General features: G+C 34.8%; 1 protein-coding gene across 1 annotated transcript; it reads right to left on the minus strand.

Annotated features, from left to right (window-relative positions):
- Nucleotides 1–515: 515 nt before the first annotated feature.
- On the minus strand, nucleotides 516–7,211 carry LOC141693131 (DUF21 domain-containing protein At4g14240-like). The gene is made up of 13 exons (XM_074498139.1): nucleotides 6,738–7,211; nucleotides 6,373–6,449; nucleotides 5,729–5,812; nucleotides 5,526–5,639; nucleotides 4,860–4,943; nucleotides 4,614–4,685; nucleotides 4,043–4,110; nucleotides 3,054–3,141; nucleotides 2,877–2,950; nucleotides 2,260–2,620; nucleotides 2,028–2,074; nucleotides 1,874–1,946; nucleotides 516–758 (listed from the first exon to the last, which is right to left on the minus strand). The coding sequence occupies exons 1-13, from the start codon at nucleotides 6,976–6,978 to the stop codon at nucleotides 669–671; spliced, it is 1,473 nt and encodes a 490-aa protein (XP_074354240.1). The 5' UTR covers nucleotides 6,979–7,211; the 3' UTR covers nucleotides 516–668.
- Between the last annotated feature and the right edge of the window lie 20,724 nt (nucleotides 7,212–27,935).

Here is a 27,935-nt window from a genome sequence, read left to right on the forward strand (position 1 = left end):
AATCAGTGTCATTTAAGCCGGAATCTTTTCTTATTTGAAAAATTAATGCAAGCCCGCTCAGTTAAGCCCGCACGGCCAGCACGGCTCGCACGAGCTCGCGAGTCTTAGTGCCGGATACGAGTTAACATTTCCCGATTCAAATTCGGTCCGGGCTCGGTTCGTTACTTCTCCGTGCCGGTTCAGTGTTGATATTTCGAGTGTCCGATCCGTGATCGATCTGGCCCGAACCGCACGGACCGCCCGAATGGCCGGCTCTAGTTGTATGCAATAAAAAAAAATAGAGGGTGCATGTACAAAGAAAAAAAAATACCACTTGTAGCCTGGTACCAGGCTAACAGCATTGTTCCAAGTAAATATGATCCACATCAACGGGTCTTAACTTTCTACTACTGAAACTACTGATATCCCTATGCAATTCACTTCCAAGATTCCCCTTTGTAATCATTATTCTTCTTCACTGCAAAGAGTTAACATAATTAAATAATTCTTGGCAGTTCGCACCCCAAAACTAACCAAAAAAACCCAACACTGCATGAACATTTGTCCATTACAATGTAAGCAATAAATTTTCACTAATTATAAACATGTAAAACTTGTAGTTCTCCGGTAAAATGGGGTATACAACCCTTTACGAAACTTTACAACTCTGATATTAATAGACTATGTAATCATCTGTTGGTGCTAGACATCGATTCCTTAGCGATTCTTGTTGATCTTGAATGCGGGCTTGGTGTTTCATCTTGCCTCCCCTGACCTCCCTAGAGGTTGCCAGAAAATAAGGATAAAACCGCATCAAACATAAATAAAAAAAATGGAAATACTATCTACATTAGCTGCTGCAGAACAATTTCTCAATGATAATATTAGATTTATTCGCTGGCATCAATTTACTCTCCAAATAAAAACACGAGTTAGTCAAATGAACTACTGTTCTTGCCATTACTTTAACCATGGTATTTAGCTTACCAAAGGCACTAAATACAACAGATTTTACTATTCAATATTTATGCTTTTATCTTTTGTTACTGGAAGAAGGCAGTAGGACCAAATGAGTGTCAACCATTAGACCTTATCAGGCAGGTAATGATCTAATACACAGCAGCCACAAGCAAACTAAAGTATTTCACACACAGTTTTACAAATTGCACATGTTGGAAACCTCAAGCAAGGAACACATTGGCACTTCTAATCTATTGGATTAGCGTTTCATTGACAGTTACTAATGAAATGAAGACACAAGTTCATTGAAGAAACTTAATAGTCTTTCCAGGCCTATACTTTGTATTACTGATTTCTTAACCATGATGTTAAGCTTATTTTAAAGGCAATTTATGGACAACAGAAATCATTATTCAATTTTATTGCTTTTATCTTTTGTTACCAAAACAAGAAGGCAATCAACAAAACCACTTAAAAACGTTAGCAGCTGAGCTAATAAAGTATTCACACTGATATTATGTAAGTGAGATGGACTTAATGAGGTTCCTTTAAAGGACACAGAAACCTCAACAAGAACTTCAGCAAACTATGGTATTTAAAACTCAGTTTTACACATGGTACATATTGGAAACCTTTAGAAATGAAAATAGTTGCAATTTGATTGATTTACTGTTAGGAATATCTACTTATATGATTATTAGGTCTAATTAACTGCTATACATTTTGATATAGTTAGATTTAGATGAATGGACACAGAAACATATTGAGCATCATGTCAGTCTTAAAACTTAAATAAAATTGTCCTTTATTGGAGAAAGAAACAGTAAATTGTGCAATGTCTTATTTTATCACAGTCCAGTCAAAATTCTGAACTTGCACGACAAACTTATTTATTACTTGATTACTGAAATCTATTACTTCAATTTGCATTAACCTTTTGAATCAACTTCCGAGTTGAAGGGCCTCGTGCAACCGATGAAGCAGCAGCTACAGCAGCTACACGTATCCTGAGATAGACGTCGCTTGATGTCAACACTATAAACAGCTCAAGAACAAGGTTACAGAATAAGGCAAGCAATTTTATATACCTTTTATGTACATCCACGTATACATCAGTCTCGTCAACAATTTCCTCCTTCATATCAACAAAGAAGAGTTAAATTTTGCTCATCACATATAAGGATTTTCAATTGCATACGAATTAATGAAGGTACGGGGCACTTGATAATGTTAAGAAGTGGTTTTTAGGTCTTGTATGCTAAACAGACACAAAGCTCAGACACCTTCAAACACATTAAGTGAAGGAATAAGGTACATTACTTGCAAAAGTTCTTCAAATACATCTTCCAGGGTGATTATACCAATAACTTCTCCATCTTCAATACTATCTGCCACATTTGTCACTGTTGCTCCATCTTGTCGGATTAAATTTTGCTTATGCATCACAGTATTTGCAGCATTATCAACTTCAACCACAAAACTATCTGATTCTTCATCAAGCTCTGACAGCAGGGGGACATTTAACTGGTGATTTCCATTAGGATATTTACTTTCAACCCTTTTCTCTAGAACAGCATTAGAGACAGTGTTTCCAGTTTTCCCTCTGACCACAGCTGCCATATGACTGCTCCCCTTTTGAAACTCATTCAGAATATCATACAAGGGCATATTAGCGGGAACTCTGCAATTGCATTTTGCGAATTTAGAAATGTGGCAAGTGAGATTTACAAGGGTCTACTTGGCTACATAAACTAAAAGAAACTATATTAACCTAGAAATAAACAAATACCACCTCAGGTACTTTTATTTATTATTTTTATGTTTTAGGTGACTCTTTGTGTTTATCCACCCATATAGTAATTGTTTGTGTACTTGTAAATTACATACAAGCTTTAGCCAATGTTCAGATAAAGAAATGAAGTGGTAGAGAAACACACCTAGGGATTCTTCTGATAGAAACAGCACTAACTGGAGTCTCGGTTTCTGCTCGAACTGTTAACAGACTTTTGACCTGTCTCCCCCCAGAACAGAGGAAAATAAAGGACAATTATACAATCGGCCACCAACCAGAATATACCTAATGAAATGGGTGTATATAGGATTTTCATACTGACCAGTAAAAGTCCAATAATGTTATTGGTATGCCCTGAATATACGGGAATACGGCTATGACCTCGAGCAAGGATCTTTCCGATTGCCTCCCTACATGATAAGATATAAAAAGATCTATTATTGAGCCTTTCATAAATATCCAGCACATAATTTTAGGACACGACATCAATAACGTAGAAAATTTAATCAAGGGTGAAGGATTCGGATTTACAAATTCACTCAAACTTCTGCAAATAATCTTCCTGTCCATAGTCATAACATACATAAGAATTACCAGCAGAAGGTGTATCAACATTATACTCTCTACAATGACCATGAAATTTGCTTAATTTCCATAAGAGGAGTTCTCTAAAAGATATGAAATGAAAATAAACAAAGTGATCCACTAACAGCGAAAGTGTTCATAAAAATTAAGAACATAAACTAGCAGTCGTTTTAGAGAAGGTCAGGTGTCCAATCATGAAATTCTGGATCAAAAGATCTATTGCTATAAAATAGTGTCAAATTAAAATCAATTGGTTAAAAACACTAATTATAAATATCAATTAATTTTCTAGGATAACATCACTTATATTTTTCATGCAATGTAATGTATAAAAAAACCAATAAAATAAGGTCAATAACAAAGAAACTTTTCTAGAATATAGTATTCCCAATAATATATTTATAAAGAATAAGAAGCCATCAAGTGATAAGATCAACAATATAAAGGCAACACAAGGTTCTTGTGTGCTGGCTTCTCCAATTTGTGATGTGCAGCCTGGGCATTATATGGAATAAAGTGAAGGTGTCATAATGACTGAAGTCGTGATATCGTAATAAATGGTTCACGCATTGCGCAGTCGCGGTCTAAAATTTTTTAGCGCAATGCGCACAGAGCTGCACAGAAAAAAATAAAAAATGGGGGATGTTTGGCACATATCCCCCAGCTTTGTAGAACTTCAGCAGCTGTGTTAGATTGAAAGATTAAAATAGCAAGATTAATACACACCAATCTAATTTGGAATTGACATTGAGCGAAAATGTGGACTCTATGGGTGTCATAGCCTCCTCAGCAGTCTGCAAACAACACAGGAAATATCAAGTCCATATCGTCATATCAAAGGCATTCAACCAGCACATTCAACAAATTCAATGCATCAAAAAAATGCTGTGATATCATAAGATATTACGACGTGAACATGCCTTATAAAAGTAATGATGAGTTATGAGCACGTAGAAATACTAATTAGGATCCTGTGAAGTCCTTGCAGAGTTCAATTAATCTGACACTAGTAATTATACAAAAAGTAGTCAATTTCATTTCTAATTAGGTCTGCAATGAAATATGGTAGAAATGATTAGTAAATTGAATCTTTCCTTTTCTTTTCTTAATATAGCTACTCATATTCCGAAGTAAAACTGAATATGAGTTGCTATAGCACTCGTGATCTAAAAGTAATAAAAAATGCTCTTAGTAACAAACTAACGAGGCTACTTGCAACAAAAAAAGGTGCATTAAAAACAGTTAGTAGTTGTGCAAAATTCGCGCAAAAGAAAAGCGCTCGAGTGGACCTACAAACCTTCAATGTCAAATCAAGCGCTCCACTTATGATAGTAGTCTCATCATGTGTGAGTTCACCGCCTTTACCGGCCTAATATTAACAAAATGAATCAGTCTGTTGTATTATACATAACAAATTAAGAGAAGACTGATGCATGCCAAGTTAATCCAACAACTAAAAGGTATTTCATATACTCTCACAAAGTTATAATAACATACTTTCAATAGTCAGATAAAGTTGCAGCTCAAAAAAAACATGTACTACCTCTTGGCCATGAATAGAGACGAGAGCTTTTAGTTGTGCACGCCTAAACAAAGCATGATTATGCCCCAGGACAGCATCTAGAACCTGAAAATGTCAGTAAATAATTAAATATTGGTGATTTGGTCTACTACTGTGTTAAAACAAGCTCGAAAAGTGATTACCGCCTAAAAAGATTCCACACACAGAACAGAAGGAGAACTAAACAGAGTGCGGAATGTTTATTAAACATGTCAAGACTTTACTCAGTGCAAAGATACTAAACAATAGAAGTACCATGAAGATTAATTATGAGCTAATATGCTTCAAATTAGATGATGAGATCATCATAATTCACTACATAAGCTTTATGTAACAAGTAAAAATTAGGCAGGGTTCCCAGGAAAGGGGAAAAACTTACTAAAGCTGTCTACAAGTTCAATTGTATTTTAGCAACTGTATGCAAGGAAAACACCTGTACTTTACAAATTAACACAAAGGGTCCAATCTGATCTTACTACCTACTACCATTGACCAAAGGAAGTGAGAAGAGTAAAACATAAGCTAGAAGTTTACTCTGTTTTTGCAGTATAGTTCACTACATTCACAGTGTAAGCCGAAAGGTACCAAATCCAGGTAAGATTGGAATCATGCGGTAATATGTAAATGAAAGAAAGTACCAAAAATTACCTTTGCAATAGGATATGCAATAGGATAGCAAATAAACATCAAAGATCGAACAAGCCACACGAAATTTGCACCAACAGCGAGCCCGTATCTGCTACATATGGCTTGTGGGATGATCTAAAATAACATGTAGAAAGTTTGTCAAGTTTTAGTAAACAGTCTATAGATACAGTATATTAATATAATAAATCAATTGAAATACATACCTCTCCAAAAATAAGTACAAAAGTTACTGACAGCACAACAGCAACAACGGGGTGAAAAATCCTATCCAGGTATATTGGGAGAGCCTACATGGAACATTATATTAAGAAATCAGAATTAGTATAATTCTGAAAATTTAAGAATTAAATAGCAATTGGGAGCACAAAACATAGGTTAACAAGTGGCTTTGTATCCGGTGAAAGCCACATCACCCATAACATTGACTTCTTTCTTAAATATTCACATTTTCACTTAGTAAATTCCCCAAATGTTAACATTGTTAAAGTTCGATATCGAGAAAAATATTTTAAATTGATGTATCTATAGCACTATAGGAATCTCATTGATAGCAAAAAAAATTCTAATGACAAATGATCAAAACTAGAACTCTCTGATTTCCAAATAGAAGGAGAGTCCATGTGTTAACTGATAAATGACCAGATAAATGATGCTTGACCATTATACGCTATCAACTGTCAACCAAAAATCTAGTGGTCCTTTTGTAGATCAAGTTTTTCCTAGTCTAGACAGCTACAACACTTTATGTTAAATACGATAAAACAATTTATTCATTTCAGCAAATTGGAAAATAAATTTAAATTTCAGAATTCAAATATAAAAAGAATAATATACAAGCCAAAGTTACCTCCATAGCGGCAGCATTACACAAAAGCAAGGTAACAAGAAGTTGATGCTGCTTCTGGACAACCGGAAGGATAGCAGCTGAGACAATAAAACTCAAATTAATATCTCGAATCCAAAAAAATTCTCTTTCAACACATAACAAGAATAATCACCCAAAATCTAGATTTTTCAAACGAACTTCTAAAAAAAAGAAAGTAAACAACATTTACATGACAAATTTCCAAGCCAATTTTACACATAGAAGTGTGTGTGAGAGAGAGAGATAGAGAGGGAGGGAGAGAGACAGAGAGAGGGAGGGTGGGAGAGAGAGAGAGAGATAGAGAGAGAGAGAGAGCGCAAATACAAAATGAACAGCAAAAAAAGAACCTGCTTGAGTTTTCTCAGTCTCAGTCCCACTCCTCTGAAGAATCTCAAGATCAACAAGACCAAGAGACATCAATCCCAAAGTAAGCCCAGACATAATTCCGGCAAAAAGAACAAGAATGCACGAAACTCCGGCATAAACATACCACCTGAGTGATCCAAACACAATCTCATCACCACTACCACCAAAAGAAACACCAGCCCACAAACTAACCAAACTCAAAGAGTTGATCAAGCTCTTCATTTCCGGCTAAATGGGTCGTCGGAAAATAAAATACTGGCCGGATATTCAAGAAGTGGTTAGGTGGGAAAGTCAGTGAGAATTAGTTGAAAAAACAAATTGAATATATATAGCAGCCGCGAGTGTTTATGAAAATATAGAGACACATGTATGTGTAGAGATAAACATGGTCATACATGTGTGTATTTTGTACTTTGGTAGATCCTGGGTGTATAAAGTTGTCTGTATACGGCTAAATGTGTGCAATTCATGAAGTGTGTGACATAATAAAGTTGGGAGTTATGCAAAAGAATGCCAAGTTTATTTTGTTATGTACTTTGCTATTTATGGTATGATACGTGATGTGCATTTTCTCTGGAAAGTTTGGATATGGATGGGAATTAATTTATTTTAGTTTTGGTAAAATTGATTTTGTCAAGATTTTTCATAATATGTAAATTAAAATTTTTGGTAAATATCTAATAAAATGTGTACCAACAATTATTTTTTGAAATTTGTCCGTCCAATTAAATAATTTTTGAAAACAAGATGCATTTGTGGATTAAGTCATGAGAAATATGACTCTAATTCAGGGGAATTGTATGAGTATATATTATATTTAATAATAAAATTTTAAATATTTAGTCATTTTATGTAACTACAAAAACACCCTTGTTTTTAAAAAAAAACAGAAATTATTTGTATCTCACGTAAATTCCATATATACATACTTAGATTAAGGGGTGTATTAAACTGAAATTTTAATGCATTATATATAATTGATGAATTTTAATGGTTTATATCTAATTTTAATTTTATGCAGATTATAGATACAATATCGTAGAGTTAATGAAGAGTTTTTAGGATTTAAACACAATCCTTCAAAATCTCATGAATTATGGTGGGATTTCAAAAACCATAAAATATATTGAACAATTCCACAAAATTCACTATTTTATGAAGTCCAAAAAATCTGTCAGCATGTGAATAGCATCACATTTTAATGGATTTTAAATAATCTCAATTGAATATCATCAGATTCTTAAGCATAATTTATAATCTTGATTGAATACCACCAGATTTTGTAACATAATTTAAAATCCTAATTGAATACCATAAAATTCTAATACATTTTTTAAAATCTCAGTTGAATACACCTATATTTCATAAATGAAAAAAAATCATTTAACCTCTGAGTTCAATACACCCCAGGAGTATCAACCCCTTACTTCATATCATATTCATGTATTTTTTGAATAATTAGAGTTACTAACTTAAAACTCATGCTTTTTGCACGGGTTTTTTTAGTATATATTTTAGTTTTAAATAATTTTTATATAATATTATTTGATATCAAATTAGATTATGTTTTAATTATGTTGGTTAGGTTTTATAATAATTAATATTGGTAAAAATTTATCTTTAAGAGATGTAATCTTAATAATATAATATCGTTTATAACACTTATAATATTTATTTAACTGATTGAATGTATCGTTTATAATAAAAAAATATAACTTGGTTTTCAGTGTTTCGCTCAAATGAGGATATCTCTCTGAAAATCTGTGAAAATGAAGAACTTATTTCTTAATTGAAATATTGTTGCTACTTGGTTTCTATATTACCAAGTTACAAAGCTTGCTAGTCTAAACATATTGCAGTCTTCGAGGTCCACCAAGGTTGCTTCTTCATTTTCTTTCCCCTAATGCTTGACAAATGAGGATATATATTATCTTGATATACAGCCTTAAATATCTCTCCAAATTGCCATGCACATAAATGGAATGTTTCTTATTCTTTAGAATCCAAGATCACATGCAAAATTTGCCTTGGCTTCTCATCTTCTATCATGAGAAATCTATCAGCCCATGTGCTGTGATAGTCCTAGGTTTTGACCACTGTCACGTCACTATCAATAGCTATAATTTGCGTTAACCATTGATAAATGTTAGCCGTAAAACTTTCTTAGTCATTGGAAGTCATTCTGCTATAGTTTTCCTTAGCCATTGATAGTCACTTGATTAGCAGTTGATAGGCTGACGTATATAGCAGTTGATGCTTCTCTTCATTTTGAAGTTAAAGATTCACTTCACTTAATCTGAATTCCATGACATCGAATATCTACACTCAGTCATCCTATTCTAGATTATCCATTGAGTCAACATGACTTATGAATGAATAATTGCACTGCTATCTGTTTATTGAGTTCTCAGAGAAGATGTTACAATGACCACATCATTTGATAGGCTACTCTTTCAATTGCTATCCCTTAGGACAGTTAACAGTTGAAGGTTATATTATGTCTTAAAATAATTATGCAAATGTAGTAATTTTGTTTATCATCAGTATTTTGGCTCGATAATTGGTCATATAATCGTGGTTTCAACAAATTATGTCTTAATAACTCATTGAATAATAAATCATATTTTATGAAAATATATATTATGACCAATCATGCAGTCATAAAATTATTATTCACGATATATTACACTCTCCTGAGAAACAAAACAATGTCAAAGGTCATGAATCTAAATGTATCAAAAGAAAAATGACCTGAACATGTGTTGATTATTGTTAGATATTGAATACAACACACCGGGGGGGGTGAATGTGTTTTGGATATTTCTAGCCTTTTTCAAACTTTTGTGGATGTATGAACAAAGCAGATAAGAGATGCAGTTATATTATGTTAGCAGAAATAAAACAGCAAACACAATATTTCAAAACTTACTTAATTTTGTATTAAAATCAAGTTATGTCTTGCTACAAATCCTGGGTTCTTTGTAAGTAAAGAACTCAACTTCTATCTTGAGAGAGTACAAGAAAATTTAGGTCTGTTTGTTACGCTTTAAATCAAAGGACCAGTGTTTAATTTATAGATTAGTAAACACTGGTTTACACAACATGCAATAAGATGTACTAAACCCTACTTTAAGTTATCTCTAAAGCTTTCCATTTCTGACTTAGTGAATCCTTGCAAATTTTTTAGGTCTGTGACCTTCCTTTGTCAATTAATCTTGGCCATTGATCTTTCACTCTTCAAGCTGCTTTTGTAGACTTTTCAATCTAGATGATTAGATCATTCATTGATTGATAATCTTGAATTTTTAACTTGTCTGCATTCTGTACTTGAGGTTCATATCGAGATCTCCAGTTTGTTGTATAGGGAACCGACATCTCGATAAGTATAATGGCTTATCGAGATCTCTTAGTTCTCTAAAAGTGTCTTTGACTTGTCGATGTCTCTGAGTTTTCTATAAGTGAACTTGGCTTATCGAGGTCTTCAATACTCTGCATGTAGAAATGACTTGTCGATATATGTGAGATCTCTATATACATTTTGAGTTGTCGATATCTCTGAGATCTCTAATAAGAAATTGACTTGTCGATATCTCCAATATTTATATCTTCAATTTGAATTGTCGATATCTCTGAGACTTCTCTATAAGCCATTTTGGACTTCTTCCCCAATTTGTGAGAAGATCGCTTGTCACAAATTCAATCCTGATAACAATACTAACCCCAAGTTACAATGAAACAATAAAAGATTACATAAAATTGACAGAACATAAATACATCTTTTATACATCGAGTGATTACATGAGTTTAATAAGTAAATTCATCACATGAAATTCACATAGCCTGATTCCTTTCTAATGAGGTCCTTAAGATTTACAAGTACTTGAAGTTCCTCTTTGATTTCAGTCCCTCTTAGAGCTTCCACAAGCTTGAGCCAATCATTCAATAATTAACCATTCAAGTAACCAACTTTGAACCTTGAGAATCTGCCAACTTTTATGTTCAAAGAGTGTCCATCCTTAGAAATTCTGCTCATCCCCTTTGTCTTAAGCTCATTTGATCTTTGTTCAAACATGGAAATTTCTTCTACATACTTCATATCCCTTTCTTCCTTTTCAGCCTTTATTTTTCTCTTCTTTCATCTCTTACTTTCAGCCATACACATATCACAACCCTCCATGCCCTTGTACTTATGTCTTTATCCTTCATTAGGCTAATCACCGTCTTAACTTCTGTGGTTGAAAGTGTGTCCATTAAATCTCTACCAAGTAGAGTGAATGAGCCATCTTGATAGTAGATTCTGACTTCTCTTAATGATACAACCCAAACTTTGATTATTTCTTCAGCTAATTATTGAAAGTAGTCATCATCTGTGATGCACCAATTTAAAGGTAGAAAGTCAGTCTGATTAAAGCAATTCCAGATAGTCCCTTATTCAACTTGCAGCTTCTTAGGTTTTCTCCCAACAGTTTTGAAATAAGTTTTGATTGGTGGCTTAAATGAAGGTAGGTTAGAGATTTTCTTTAGGGTTGTTTGGCTAGAAGTGATTGGTATTTTAAGTAAGGTGTTTGCAGTTGGTTTGTACAAGAGTTTAGGCTTAGAGGTCAAGGATAGTTGAGTGTTTGAGCTTGCAGGCTTAGTGGTTTGAGTTTACGATATTTGAGTTTGTTGGAAATTTTTCTTTGTTCCTTCACCATCTTCCCTCTTCTTCCTTCTCCTTTCATCTCCCCTATTCTTATCATCTTTCTTCCTGTCTTCTACTTTGCTGCCAGTTGCTTTAGAAGATTGACTTGGATTTGAGCCAGAAGGTTTTTGATCATCTTTCTTCTGCTCATCATCATCCAAGTCATCCTTAGTGTTGATTTGAGTTTTGGGCAACTTGGTTTCAGCATTCTTCAAATATCTCCCCAATATCTTGATCATGTCTTCATCTTCAACAGTTTTGTACTGCTTTGTCTTCAAGTCTGTTTCTAGAGTCATTATCAGCTTCTTGTTTACCATGACACATTGCTTTGGAATTTGAAAATATTTGCAATGTTTGGTGGTTGGACAAATGTATGTCACTCCCTTGATTGGTTGTAGATATGCTTCTGGAAAAGAAGCTACTTCGGCTTTCTTCAATTCATTGAGTAAGAAAGTGTCTTCATGAATCACTCTGTTGACTTTCTTGATCAGAATGTCCAATTCAAATTCCCTTCTTGTTATGAGATAATTAAGGGACACCTGCATACATCTATCCACACTAGAATCATTTATGTTGACAATAATTCATCTTTCTTGAAAACCATCCACATTTACCATGATCACCCTTAAGAAATTTACTTTCTTGTCCAATACCTTTTCGTATATGAAGAAGTTGTTTTTTAGAGAAGCCTTGAGGGCCTTTAGCAGTTCATCAAATTCTCTGCTTAGACTAGGTCCCTCAGCTTCTTTTAGTAGCCTCTTCATCCCAACATCAACTTATCGTTCAGTTGCCTTGGATTTGTCTTTTTGAGCTTGGTCAGATGATTGTAGCAACCTAGCCTCTATCTCCCCCTTAGGCTTGATAGCAGGAAAGATGAGAGGTGTAGGGATTTCAGGCCTAATGGCTTCTGAAAGTGCAGGCAATGGAATGTTTAGAGCACCCATGATAGCTCCCAAAGAGACTGAATTTTACATTTGAAGATGCTTATGAGAGTCCACCAGAGTCTTGATGTCAGCCTGTTGACTTTGTATCACTGCTGTGAGTTGAGAGACTTGAGTTGTTAATAAATCATTTGAAGACTGTAAAGTGGAGACTTAAGATTGAAGAGCTTGGATTTGCAAATTTGTTGATGTTGACGTTGGTGGTTGAGATCCTGAAGAGATAGAAGTACCAAATGTTGTCTGAACTAATTCCTTGATGCCTCTCATCAAAAGTGCATATGGTTCATATCTAGCTTGATGAAGTTGATCCAGTTTGACCCTTGTGTCATTATTAATGGTGATATGATTCTGGACAACTTCATGTAGAGCCACAAAGGACTGTTTGAGATTCTTGATGCTTTGCTCCATGCTAGTCATATCAAACCTTTCCGTTTGATCAGTAAATTTCTAGAATTTATTCTTGATCTCTACTTGAGTTGGCACAAGGTCATCGAGCTTGTCTTTCACCAACCTTCTAATCTTATCTTGATGAATTTTCAGAGTCTGTTGGAGTGCTTTACTCATGAGATGTAAAGCTTTGAGTTGAGCTTTGTAGACTTCTGTCACAACATCATAGACTTCATGTGGACTGAGTGCCTTGGAATTGCTTCCCAATATTATGATATATATTCTTCTCTAAATCTTGCTAAGACCTCATCCATGCTCAATCTAAAGTCCTTGTCTAACCAAACATCCACATTGCCATCTTGTTCAGCTTCATTGACAATTTTCTGCTGTTGGTCTTCAACATCTGTTTTGTAAGACAACAAGATTGCTTGATAGTTGTGATTGAACATGTCTGTTGTAAGAAGCTGTTGTGTGATGTTGGAAAGTCCAGATAGTTGATCTACCAGAAGGTCATTCAAGGTGATTGGTTGAGCATGAACATCCTAGAGCCACTGGGAGATTAGATGTGAGGGTTGTTGAGAAACGTTTGATGTAGAAGGTATGTCTATTTGAGTTTGGGTAAATGGTAGAGGTTCAGTAACATTACCTGTGACAAATATCATAGTTAGAACTGTGGTTATGACAGTGTGTTGTTCACCATTTGTGGGAACCTCCAATTGAATTAGAGGGGATTTGACCAGGTTACTGTCATGTACCATGACCTCAAACCCTTGCTCTTCTTGCAAAGAGCTAGCACTTGTATGTGCTTGACTTGCCTCCTCTATAACAGGCTTATTGGCAATTGGACTCCTAAATTCAATTGTTAAGGCAATGTCATCTAGGGTTTTAAGGGGAGTTGTCCCTTTATGAGGAACCTCCAATTGAATTATAGAGAATTTAGATAGCTCCCCCTCAGAAGTACCACCCTCAAACCTATCAATCTGTGAAGATTATTTAGCACATGAAGGTGCTTGAGAGACTACCATAGGGTCTTCGGTAAAAACTGATGAAACCCTTGTGTTTGTGTTGGTGTCATCAAGGTCTACCCCAGAGTGTATCCTTTCACCAACTAAATGTGGTTCCTGGATGGTGATCATAGTTTCTTGAACCATGTCACTTGATTTTAGCAACACTTAAGAGTTAGATTCAAGTGTCTCATTGTATGAATAAGAAATTTTAGATTTCAGTACTGAGTGTTGGCAGCTCCCCTGAATAGATAAAGGAGCTTCAAGAGATGTGCTCTCAGTGTGTGTGCCAACCTTATTCCTTCTTTCATACACTTGAATGTGTTCAAGTGATGGTGCAGACTCTTTATAGGGTACACCAGGGAGAGTGGTCTTTTCAATAGAGACACCCAGTTGAGAGGATGCCCCTGGAGTCTGGTTGATTCCCTAATTTTCAACTACATTCTTTTGGGAGGATGTAGAGGTGGCTTGAGTGGTCAACTCAATTTGCTTTGCCTTTTTTGGTTTCTTGACCAGGGTGGACTCTATTTATGTTTGATCCTTAGCACTCTCATTAATAATAGTTTGGGGTGCTTGCATTCTCTTCTTTTTACTCACTTCACCCTTTTGAGAGGATGAAGTGGTTGGTTTCCTAGCTGCTATTGGTAAAGAAAAAATGGTCTCAGTTTGGGAAGGCCCCTGTTAGTGTTCCTGTGTTTGTTCTTCCACAGGTACATGGTCCATTACTGTACTAGATATGATTGTAGACCTCATGTCAGGCATAGGGTAAGGGTAACTCCTGAATCTCTCCAACATAAATGGAGTAATTCTGAGACTTACAGTTACCTTGTTCTTTGTGGTAAGTGACCCAAATAGAATTTCGGACACCTGCTTACAATTGCCTATTTGCGTTCTATCTATACCATCAAGTAAATGAATGCCTTGAATTTTATGGTTTAAAATAGACATTATAAACCTAGGAAAGAAAATTTCCTTACCTCTTGTAGTCAAAGGCATTAAGAGCCTTGTGCTAAGTTCCTGTAGAATCAGAACCCCACATTTAAGTGTCTGTTGTGAGCCATGGAGAATACCGGCTTCTGGACCACCTTTGAAATTTTATCATAACCTGTCTTCCTACATGTGAAAGCTCTCACAATGGAGTCAAACAGGAATGACTATTCCTTCCTTAAATTCTTCTTGTTCAGGCTGGCTAAGTTGATCATTTCACTGTAATCGATGAAGTCCATGAATTCAGCTAGCTCATCTTGAGTTGGGACCTCCATCAGTTTATCAGTAGGGATGCCCAAAGCCATATTTACATAATTTTCAGAAAACTCCTCTTGAGCAGTTAACCACCATGGGCTTGGTCTTCATGCACAATCGTCTTCACTACAGCTGTGTTCCAAAAATCTCTGAGAACATCCAAATATAAAATTGGGTTTGCAGTTAGAGCACCTGCAAAGTATGTCCCAAAAAGGAACTTCACAAAGCTCTTAAAGCTATCAGGAGCATGGTTTGCATTTTTAAATACAAGATAGTTAGTTCCTTCCTTTGGGATAAAAGATATGACTGTGCTTGATGCCATTTGAAGTGTTTGAATTTGAGTGGGTAAGAAAAATTAGAGAGAAAAAGCTTGAAATGAGAGAAAACGGTTTGGATTTGGAGAAATTAGGTTACTTAGAGATCTCGAAGGCGTAAAGAGGTGTATGTCGAGATGTATGGGTATTTATAGTAAAAGGTAAATGACTTATCGAGAACTCAAAATAAACGTTTGGAATTTGCTTATCGATAAGTCATATTGAGAGAATAGATACATATCGATATGTCACTTTCCTGACTCTTATCGAGAACTGAAAAAAACCTATCGAGATGTCAAATAAATACTCAGTTTGTCCTGAATGGACTGAATTTTTCCAATCTTTATTTGAATAAATTAAAATTAAATCAGAATGATTTTATCAAAAGTATTTTACCAAAATAATTTATTAAATTAAATCATCTCAGTTCTAAGTTGTTGATAAGTCTAAAATCATACTTGTAGAGAACTCTGTGAATTATCACTTATCGAGATCTCTACAATGACTTATCGAGAAGTCATAATAATGCTTGTCGAGAAGTCCTTCGAGAAGTCAGATAAATGATTTATCGAGAACTCACTCGAGAAGTCTTAAAATGACTTGTCAAGAAGTCAATTAGACTTATCGAGAACTCAATTCTCTATATTCTTTTGTTCTTTTTGATTTTTTCTTATGTTGATTTCACATATTGAAAATGTAAATTATCATTTAGACAGTTTTCTCATAATTGAAAAATTCCAAGCTAAACTTTTCAAATTTGAAAAATAAATATATAGAGATTTTTGAAATATTTATAACTCATATTCCAGTTAATATCTAATTAAATTAAATTAATATTGATTTACTAAAAATCAATTTGTTATAACACATTATCTGAGTTCTTGCCTTTAGGATGAAGAATTTAACATCTCAATTTCACTAACAAGTCTAGTGAAAGTTGCTTCATCCAAAGGTTTAGTAAAAATGTCAGCTAATTATTTTTCTGTTGGAACAAACATGAGCTCTATGGTACCATTTGCAACATATTCTCTAATAAAATGGTACCTTACATCAATGTGCTTTGTTCTAGAATGATTAACTGTATTAGCCACAATAGATATAACACTAGTATTATCACACATAATTGGAATTTTGTGTAACACTAGGCCTTAGTCCATTAGTTGATTTCTAATCCAAAGCACTTGAGCACAACAACTTCCAACAACTGTGTATTCAACCTCAGATGTGGAAGTTGATACAAACTGTTGTTTCTTGCTATATTTTGATACAAGTCTTTGTCCAAGAAATTGACAGCTTCCACTAGTACTTTTCCTGCCAACCCTGCATTCAGCAAAATCTGCATCTGGGTATCCAATAGCTTCAAAGCCTGCCCCCTTAGGATACCACAATCCCAAGTTTGGAGTCCCCTTTAAGTATCTGAAAATTCTCTTCACAGCCATCAAAGGTGATTCTTTTGGATTGGCTTGAAATCTTGCACACGGACATGTTGCAAACATAATGTCTTGTCTACTAGTAGTCAAATACAGTAAAGAACCAATCATTCCTCTATAACCTGAAATAACTACACTTTTTCCTTTCTTATCTTCATCCAAATTTGTAGTTGTAGACATAGGTGTTGATGCAGGAGAACAATAAACTATACCAAACTTCTTCAATACAACTTTAACATACTTGGTTTGGATGATGAAGATTCTATCACATTTTTGACTAACTTGAAGTCCAAGAAATTAACTTAACTCTCCCAGCATACTCATTTCATATTCACTCTGCATGAGTTTTGAGAATCTTTGACATAGCTTTTCATTAGTAGAATAAAATTATATCATCCACATAGATCTGAACTAGGATCATATCATCACTATGTTAATTGTAGAAGAGAGTCTTATCAATAGTTCCTCTAGAGAATCCATGTTTAATCAAAAATTATGACAGTGTGTCATACCATGCTCTAGGTGCTTACTTTAATCCATAGAGAGCTTTTAGAAGTTGGTATATAAAATTTGGAAATTCAGGATCTTCAAAGCCATGTGGTTGTTGCACATAAACTTTTTCTTCTAACTTACCATTTAGGAATGCACTCTTTACATCCATTTGATACACTTTAAAGTTTGAGTGTGCAGCAAATGTAAGAAAGATTCTTATTACTTCAAATATTGTAACTCAAGTAAAAGTTTTATCATAATCAATTCCCTCTTCCTGTGAGTAGCCTTTTGCAACCAACCTTGCTTTGTTTCTTGTTACAATCCCATTTTCATCCATTTTGTTCTTGAACACCCACTTTGTTCCAATTACACTTCTGTTCTTTGGTGCAGGTACCAACTTCCAAACTTTGTTTCTTTTAAATTAATTTAGCTCCTCTTGCATAGCAGATATCCAATCATGATCAAGTAGAGCTTCCTCATTTTTTTAGGCTCAACTTGTGAAAGAAAGCATGCATGTAGACATTCATTAGCAGTTGCACTTCTAATCCTCACTCCAGCATTTGGGCCACCAATGATTGCTTCTCTAGTGTGACTTCTGTCCCATTTTCTGGTGTGAGTTTATTGACTTGAATTTTATGCATCTTCTTCATCATTTGCATGACTTGCAGAACTTTCTTTTCATTCTCCCCCTGAGTTTGTGCTATGAAATTTAGGTTTTTGAGATGAGCTTCTATTCTCATGATTCACTTGTTCAGTTGACTCTTCATCTATTTTATTGCTTGTGTTGACTTCAACTTCATCTTCAGAATCACTATCAATGTTGAGATTTTTAAATTTAAGGGCCTCAACTTCATTATCATCAAGGCATTCCAAGACTGGACACTTGTAATCATCAAAAGTCACATATGTACTTTTCATAATTTTCTTTTGTTCAAGTACATAGACTTTGTAGGCAGTTCTCTCCAATAAATATCCCAGAAAAATTGCTTCAAAAACATTAGAGTCAAATTTTCCAACATATTCAGAGTTGTCTTTTAAGACATAACACTTGCTTCCAAACACATGAAGATGCTTCATAGTAGGCTTCCTTTTAGATAAGATTGAGTAGGGTGATTTTTCAAGATTCTTGTTAATGAGATATCTGTTTTGACTATAGCATGCAGTGTTGATAGTTTCTTCCCAAAAACTTGTTGGCATTTTGGCATCTTGCAGCATTGTTCAAGCAGCCTCTACTAATGTTCTATTCTTTCTCTCAACTACCCCATTTTGCTGAGGTGTTCTAGCAGCTGAGAATTTTTGAACAATGACCTTATCTTTGCAGAATTCAGTTAAAGTTACATTTCTGAATTCTGTGCCATTGTCACTCCTCAATCCCTTCACACAATTCTGATCTTCAGCCTGCTTCTCAATCTTCTTGATGTGTTCAATTATGATGTGTGGAGTTTCATCCTTATAATGCATAAATTCTACCCATTTGTATCTTGAGTAGTCATCCATCATCACAATTGTATATTTCTTCCTTGAAGTTGATAAGACATGAACTTGTCCAAATAAGTCCATGTGGATAAGTTATAAAGGTGCACTTATGGAATTCATAGTTTTACACTTGTGACTTGACTTCTTCATTTTGCCTTTTTGACAAGCCTCACAAACTTTATTTTGAGCAAACTACGGATTTGGCATGTCTCTCACTAACTCCTTTTCACCAGGGTATTGATTGTCTTGTAATTTAGGTGAGAGAGCTTTTTGTGCCATAACTTGCTTTGCTCAACAGATGCCTTGGTGTAGAAGCAACATATTTCATCCTCATTTGTGAGTTTAAATCTGCAACAAACAAGCTTCCCTTTCTTTCTCCTTTCAAAGTAATTTCACCAGTCTTTTTGCAGATTATTGAGCAATCTCCTTTATCAAATAAAACTTTAAATCCTCTATCTGTAAACTGACTGACACCCAGGAGATTTACATATAAACTAGCCACAAGTGCTACATCTTCAATGACAATATTTCCAGAAACTAAATTGCCATATCCCATTGTGAAACCTTTGCTGCTATCTCCAAAAGTTAGAGGATTTAAAGTTTCAACGGATGACCCAAGTCACATCTCGATGGATGATCCAATAGAGTCTCAACGGATGATTCAGTTGAGTTTCAACGGATGACGAATTTCAAACAGGATTTGATAGTGACTTGATAGTCACATGGGTTGATTTACACACAAAAGGAATGTGGCAGCCTGTAATCAGGATTATGAAGATCAAGAAACATTTCCATTTCCATGCTAATTTGGAGAAATGCAAAGATGCTGGATAGAGGAATGAAGAAACATGTGATTAGATATAGATAGTTTTGTTTTATTTGTTTATCTTTTTAACATGTAACTTGGTTATATATAAACTAAGAAGCAGCAAGTGGAATTAAGATTTGAGAATATCAGTCGAGCATTAGAGAGAACTCAGAAATATAAAAAGCTAGATCTGTCAAGAATTTTAAGTTCTTTCTTCTGTAATTTTCTCTTGTAAGCAGATGTGTGCTTTACAGCATCACAAAGATCTTTAGCAATATATATCTCTGGTGGAAACAACAAATCCACCAGAAAGTTTTAAACATTGTGTGTTTAGTTACTTTGTGGTTTGAATACTTCAATTTCTATTATCCGCACTTAGCATATTCAACCACAGTTATATAATATTGTAAAGAAGTTCTTGAAATTATAAAGAAACCAAGAATTATATTCAACCCTTCTTCTGTCATTCTAGTTGCTAGATTGTTAGGGAATAACAATCGGTATCAGATCAAGCTCTTGACATACAAAAAGTTTAAAGATCAAAGCAACTAACAACATGAGTAGAAAGGATGTTGGAGTAAAGATTCCATTCTTGGATACAGACAACTATCACCATTGGAAGGTAAAAATGCACCTGCATCTTCTCTCTCAAGATGAAAGGTATGTTGATTGTATTGTAAAAGACCCTCATGTTCCTGTAAGAGCTGCTACAGATACTGAAAGTGCTTTAGGCAATGAGCAAAGTGTCCCAAAGCCACAAGCAGAATGGACAAATAAAGACATTGAGCAAGTACACAAAGAAAATAAGGTTATGAACATTTTGTTCAATGGTCTTGACGGAGATATGTTTGACAATGTCATCAACTGCAAGACTGCTAAAGATATTTGGGATAAAATTCAAATCATATGTGATGGAACTGAGCAAGTGAGGGAAAATAAAATGCAACTTCTAATTCAGCAGTATGAGCACTTTCATTGTGAAGACAGTGAATCTCTAAGTGACATTTTTAGTAGATTTCAAAAACTACTAAATACACTAAAATTGCATGGAAGAGTCTATCAAACAAAAGATTCAAACTTGAAATTCATTAGATCTCTACCAAAAGAGTGGAAGCCTATGACCGTCTCTCTCAGAAATTATCAAGATTACAAGGAATTTACTTTGGAGAGACTGTATGGCATTCTAAAGACTTATGAGCTTGAAATGGAACAAGATGAGAAAATAGAGAAAGGAAGAAAGAAAGGAGGATCTATAGCTTTGGTAGCTGAACAAGAGAGAGTGAAAGAGATGAAGGTTGAAGCTGTGGAATCTGCACCAAACCCCAGGGTTGGTGAAGGCAAAGGAAAGGGGCTAGTAGCTGAACGTGAAGACCATCTTAGTCAAGATGAAATGGAGGATATAGATGAATATCTAGCTTTCCTATCAAGAAGGTTTGCCAAGCTCAAATTCAAAAAGAATTTTAGAGTAGCCAAGCCAAATAGAAACATGGTGGATAAATCCAAATTCAAATGTTTCAAATATGGCTTGAGTGGTCATTTTGCAAGTGAATGCAGAAAGCCTGATTTTGGAAGAAAGAAGTTTAAGCCCGTGGATTACAAAAAGAAATACTTTGAATTGCTCAAACAAAAGGAAAGGGCTTTCTTGCCTCAAGATAGTGACTGGGCAGCTGATGGGGTAGATAAAGATGAAGAAACAAGCTATGTCAACCTAGCCCTGATGGCCAAATCAGATGAAGCAGAGGTTAGTTCTTCAAGCAATCAGGTAATCACCACTAATCTAGCACATCTTTCCAAAGCTGAATGTAATGATGCTATAAATGACATGTCTACAGAGTTAAATAACTTGTGTGTTACACTTAAATCACTCACTAAAGAAAACACCATTATTAAAGATAACAATCTATTTTTAAGTGAAAGAAATGATGTGTTAGAAACTCAATTTATTGAGTTTGAGAAACTAAAAATAGAGTGTAGAATTGCTAAGGAAGAACTAACTGAATCCTTAAAGAAAGAGGAGATTTTATGAAAGCAGCTTGAACGAGAATATGAGGTAATTAAGGCTTTGAAATCATCTAGAAATGTCCATACTCAAATTACCAAAGTTCAAGGTATAGAGTCTTTTTGTGAGGAAGCCTGGAAAAAGAGTAAAGAGAAACTGGATCTTAGTTTGGTAGAAGGACTTTCTACAGATGTGGATTCAACGTATAATGAAGATGATCCGTCGAATGATAAGAAGATTTATCCGTCGAAAGACAATGAACCACATCCGTCGAGTGAAAGAAAGCCAGTTAGCAAAGTCAAGCTAGCTAAGATAAATGAAAAATATGGATCAATTTTCAAAAACTTTGTTACATGGGAAACAAGTCAAGTCAAGGAAAACAAGAGAGCTAATATAGGACATCTGTCAGTCAAGCAATTGAATGACGGATTGGAGAAAATTAAGGTTAAAGTAGACTCAAAAAGGAAAAATAATAGAAATGGAAAACTAGGTATTAACAAGCATAACTACACACCTGAAAAATATGCTCCTAGAAAAATCTGTATTAAGTGTGGTAGTGTTAATCATTTGTATGTTAATTGTAAATATGTTATTCCTGCATCTATGTCTGCACCTCCCTCATTTCCTAGCATGCCTACATTTCCTTTGAATGTCATGCTTGTTATACCTCCATAGAATCTGAATGCACAATTTGCTAATATGCCATTTGCACAAAATCCTTACCATGCTGCATTTAATATGCCTCAGATGCTATTTAGCATGCCATACTGGAATAACATGTTTGCACATAATATGCCATTTTATGTTAATCAACCTGTGCATGATAGTTCTGCAATTATGAATGGTTTTCAAAGCCCTACTCTATTGACCAAGGTTGAAACTCAATCACCTGAGTCAAATTAGGACAAGCCTAAGAAGGCAGGACCCAAGGAAATGTGGGTACCAAAATTAACTTGATTTGGTTTTGATGTGTGCAGGGAAATAGAAAGAATCTGTGGTATTTGGATAGTGGTTGCTTAAGGCACATGAATGGAGATTTAACCCTGCTCACTGAGTTCAAGGAGAGAGCTGACCCAAGTATTACTTTTGGAGATAACAACAAATGGTATACTGTGGGATATGATTTGATTTCAAAAGACAATGTCATTATTGAAGAAGTTGCTCTAGTGGATGGACTCAAATATAATCTTTTGAGTATCAGCCAGCTTTATAATAAGGGCAACTCAGTAACATTCAATTCTGAAGCCCGTGTTGTTATAAATAAGAAGGAAAACAAAGTGGTTCTCACTGGAGTGAGAAAATGAAATGTGTATTTAGCTGACTTTAACTCATCAAGTGCAAACTCTATGACTTGTCTTTTCAGCAAAGCAAGTCAAGATGAAAGTATTTCTTTTCAGAAAAACTCTATTATTTGGTTTTTGGGCTGAAGCTGTAAATACTGCATGCTACACTCAGAATATTTCTTCGGTCAATCAAGCAAAATGCAAGACTCCCTATCAATTATTCAAGAATAGGAAGCCAACTGTTGTGCAAGACATGCCTGTAATTTAATAAGACTAAGTCAAATTAACCCTAAGTAAGTTGTATTGTAATCTTAATTTGTATTTTGTACTTGTAACATTTAAAGTCTGTAAAAATGTCAAAAGAGCATAATGGAGTCTTTTTCTGTTAACAGTGTCAAGCCTAAGAATTCTATCTGGAAGAAGATCAAGAAGATCATGCCTCATAAGAATTATGAAGAAGCTTGGAGTTGAATAAATCTGTTTTGAGAAAAATATTCTAAGTCAAGATCTCTACAAGTCACAGATTTAGTGTTATAGAGAAGTCACTCGAGAACCCCAAATGACTTATAGAGAATTCAGGAAAGCTACTAGAGAACTCAGAGATATCAACAAGTCAAATTGAAGACATGAAGATTGGAGATATAGACAAGTCATTTCTTCACTAGAGAACTCAGAGTTATCAACAAGTCAACATTCACTAGAGAACTCTAAGTTATCGATAAGTCAAATTTCACTAGGGAACTCAGAGATATCGACAAGTCAAATTTCACTAGAGAACTCTGAGTTATCGACAAGTCAAATTTGACTAGAGAACTCTGAGTTATCGATAAGCCAATAAGTCACTAGAGAACTCAGAGATATCGATAAGTCAAAGTGAAGATATGAAGATTAAAGATCTCGATAAGCCAAAATTTCTTATAAAGAACTCAGAGACCTCTACAAGTCAAATCAACTATGAAGTATTAGATCTCTCGATAAGTCATTATTTTTATCGAGATGTCAAGATCTCTACATTCCTAAATGGAGATCTCGAGATAAAATCTCAAAGTACAAATTGCAGGCCAGTTCAATATCCAAGATTAACAATCAACAAAGAATTCAACCAGTTGGATTGACAAGTCTACAAAAAGCACCTTGAAGAGTGTGCAAGATCAAGGGTGGAGATTAACTGACAAAGAAAGATCAAGATAAACACAATATGCAAAGATATGCTAAGCCAGAAATGGAAGATATACTTTTCCTAAAATGGAAATGATTAGCGACAGTTTACTAAAGTGAATAGCATATCTTATGGTACACTGTGTAAACCAGACGTTAATTGTGATATAAAGTTAATACTAGTCATTAACAATTAGATCAAGAATTATTATATTTCTCTCAAGTAGAAGCTAAGCTCTTTATCAACAAAGAGCCTAGAAATTTTGTAGCAAAACATTCTTAATTTTAATATAAAATTAAGTGAGTTTTGAAAGATCTGTGTTATTCATAGATGCATGTTTAACTTCCGTTATAACACATCTTACTACAAGAATTGATTTACTTTGTTTAAAACCAAAATAGTTCAAGAAAAGCGTAAACGGATTCAAGATCTTGGAAGAATGAATACACAGAAAATCAGTAGAATCAAAATTCCTACTTTTGACAAAGCTAACTACACTCTTTAGAAAAAGAAAATGTTGCTGTTTATCAGGATGGCTAATTCACTCTACATTCATATTCTAAAAAATGGGCCCTTCACTCCTATAGTTAGAGTTGAGGAATCAACAGATGGTGATATGGTTATTCCATCTCATTATGCTCCAAAAGACCCTTTTGAGTACACTGAACCTGAAAAAGAGAAAGTTTCCCTGGATGGTAGCTTGCAGCTGATATTGATAGAGTCACTTGACAATGTAATGTACAACAACATTGTCAACTGTGACAATGCCAAGCAGATCCGGGAAAAGATTGAAATACTCTGTGAGGGAACTGAGGAAGTTAGATCTAATAAAAGAAGGATACTGATTTCACAATATGAGGGTTTCATGGCCAAGCCAAAAGAAAGTATCACTGATGTGTTTAAAAGGTTCAATAAACTAATAAAGCCTTGCAGCTCCATGAAAATTACTATGAAGCTGAAGAAGTGAATCTGAAATTTTTGCTTACACTCCCTGATCATTTGGAACAGAAAATTTCAGCAATCAGAGAAGGGAGAGATTTGAGCAGAATAAAACTGGAAGTTCTATATGGAATCTTAAAAACATATGAACTAGAGATGATTAAAAGGAAATCATTAAGAGCTGGTCAAAGGCATGTGGTAGATGGTTCAAGTGCTCTAATTGTCAATGAAAGCCAGACCTCTAATGATGAGCCAAGATCCCAGACTCCAGTTGCCTCAGCCAGTGAGCAAAGAAACAATAATTCACAGGAACAAGTCATACTAGAATTGTAAGAAGATGAGTTCTACACCCTGGATGAACTTGATGAGCTTGATCAGTCAATGGCCTATCTGGCAAGAAATTCTCTAATATTAGAGTAAAGAAGCCAAGATTCTTCAAGGGTAAAGGACAGTCATTCAATAAAGACAGCAGCTGGAAAGGAAAAGGAAAGTACACATCTGATAGCAAAAATGGTTACCAAACTGGATCTGTTGACAGATCAAAAATAAGGTGCTTCAATTGTGATGAACTAGGCTATTTTTCTAAAGAATGCATGAAACCCAAGAAAGCAAATAAAGACAAAGCTTATTTTGATTTGGAAGCAAAGTATGAAGCTCTTCTGAAGAAACAACAAAGCAAAGCTTATATTGTAGAGGGAAAAAGTTGGGATGATTGTGATAATGATGAAGATGAGGAAGTTGAAAATTATGCATTAATGGACTTGGAGCAAGGAGAGTCATCCTCATCAAAATCACAGGTACCAACTCTCACTACCATTGAATTAAATGTGAGTCAATATAAGGAAACTGTAGAGAAGATGATCACATAAATGTTTCACAAACATACAAGTATGTTGTTGCTAATGAAGAAGTTAGCAGACTGACAAAGATAAATGAGAAGCTTGAAAATGAGAAATAAGAAGCTGAAATGTTGATGGTAGAACTTGAAGCTGTAAGACAAAAGAATGCATATCTGAAGAACAAGCTCAAGTGTGCAAGTGAGATTGAAGCAGTGCTAAGGGAGAAGCTAGAAAAGAATGAAGTTAAATTGAAGTCCTTCAAGAATGCATCTGAGTTAGTTGGACATTACCATGAGAAAAACAAGCCATGTACAAATATTGCTATTGGTTTTAATTATGATGCCTTGAACAACAAGAAGAAAAATATAGGTGATAAAGGGAAAGCAACTGAAAATGAAAATGTTCCAACAATCCTGAAAAAGGTTGATTCACCTATGTTCAAGGCATGTGAAATTAACTTCAGTGAAGAAGAGTTGATTATCAAGCAAGAAATTGATGATGAAGACAATGAGAAGAAAGATGAAGAAGCAACCCAATCTTTCAAAGTTGAAGAGAAGCTCATGGATAATCGAAGTTCCAAGATACCTGTCAAAGAAACCAAAACTGAAGATGCAAGAAAGAAAAAGAGAAATAGAAATGGGAAAATAGGGATAAAAAAGCAATAATTTTGTTATGTTGCAGATGCTCCAAGAAAGATATGTGAAAAATGTGGCTCTGTGAATCACCTAACTCACCTTTGTAAAAAGGTTGTTAGCAAGCCAGTTGAAGGAGCCTGCAAATACATTGAAGTAGATGCAAATGATCCCTACACATTCTGTGACAAGTTTGATTGCATCCCTTGTAACTTGAAAGTGATGAAGAGTTGCCACAAACTGAAAATAGACCTTAAAGAAACAAAAAATGGGTCTATAACAAATAGGGAAAATGCATAATAGTTATTGAATTCTATTTTATCTGAAACAACTCGTTCTACTTCTGCTAAATCAGTTAACAAGAAGAAAGTACCCAACACTACTTGGGTTGCTAAACACACTTAAAACTCATTGTGTGCAGGGAAAAATGAAGAAGGTCATATGGATCATAGACAGTGGGTGTTCCAGACATATGATAGGTGATAAGGCCCTGCTATCACAGTTTGAGGAGAAGGCTGGCCCTTTGGTGACCTTTGGAGACAACAGCAAAGGATTTACAATGGGATATGGCAAGATCGTTTCTGGAAATATTGTCATTGATAATGTAGCAGTGGTAGCTGGTCTTGAAGTGAATCTTTTCAGTGTTAGTCAATTTGCAGATAAAGGTTTTAAAGTTTTATTCAACAAAGAAGAATGTACTTTTATCAGCAAGAAAACTGGTGAAGTTGCTCTGAAAGGAGCAAGAAAAGGAAGCTTATTTATTGTAGACTTGGACTCAACAAATAAAGATGGTATTTGTTGCTTCTACACCAAGGCATCAGAAGAACAAAGCAAGCTATGGCCTAAAAGGTTGTCTCACTTGAATTTCAAGGCAATGAACACCTTGGTTAAAAAGGAGTTAGTAAGAGACATGACTAATCTGGAGTTTGCTCAAGTTGAGGTTTGTGAAGCTTGTCAGAAAGGAAAAATGAAAAGATCAAGTTACAAGTCAAAAACTGTGAATTCTATAAGTGCACCATTACAACTTATTCACATGGACTTGTATGGACCGGTAAATGTCTTGTCAATTTCAAGGAACAAATATGCACTTGTGATGGTGGATGATTTCTCAAGATACACTTGGGTATAGTTCATGCACTCTAAATATGAGACTCCACACATCATAATTGAGCACATCAAGAAGATAGAGAAATAGGCTGAAAATCATAATTGTGTAAAGAGATTGAGAAGTGATAATGGAACAGAATTCAGGAATGCAACATTGAGTGAATTTTGCAAAAACAAAGGCATTGTACAGGAATTTTCAGCTGCTAGAACACCTCAACAAAATGGAGTAGTTGAGAAAAATAACAGAACATTAGTTGAAGCTGCTAGAACAATGCTGCAAGATGCCAAGTTGCTAACAAGTTTCTGGGAAGAGGTTGTTAACACTGCATGTTATACTCAGAACAGATATCTCATTAACTAGGCACATGGAAAATCACCATACTCAGTCATGTCTAAGAGAAAGCTTCTTTATGTGTTTGGAAGCAAGTGTTACATTTTAAAAGACA

Source organism: Apium graveolens, chromosome 10 (assembly GCF_009905375.1).
Source record: "Apium graveolens cultivar Ventura chromosome 10, ASM990537v1, whole genome shotgun sequence".
Classification (NCBI taxonomy): domain Eukaryota; kingdom Viridiplantae; phylum Streptophyta; class Magnoliopsida; order Apiales; family Apiaceae; genus Apium; species Apium graveolens.

What these genes read in the sequence shown, in the direction of transcription:
- LOC141693131 (XM_074498139.1), bottom strand. Translation starts at nt 6,978, where the DNA reads ATGAAGAGCTTGATCAACTCTTTGAGTTTGGTTAGTTTGTGGGCTGGT. An exon ending in TCTCTATTCATGGCCAAGAG is followed by an intron (nt 4,686 to 4,859) that starts GTAGTACATGTT and finishes TGTTAATATTAG; the next exon opens with GCCGGTAAAGGCGGTGAACT. An exon ending in TACGTGGATGTACATAAAAG is followed by an intron (nt 1,947 to 2,027) that starts GTATATAAAATT and finishes CGTCTATCTCAG; the next exon opens with GATACGTGTAGCTGCTGTAG.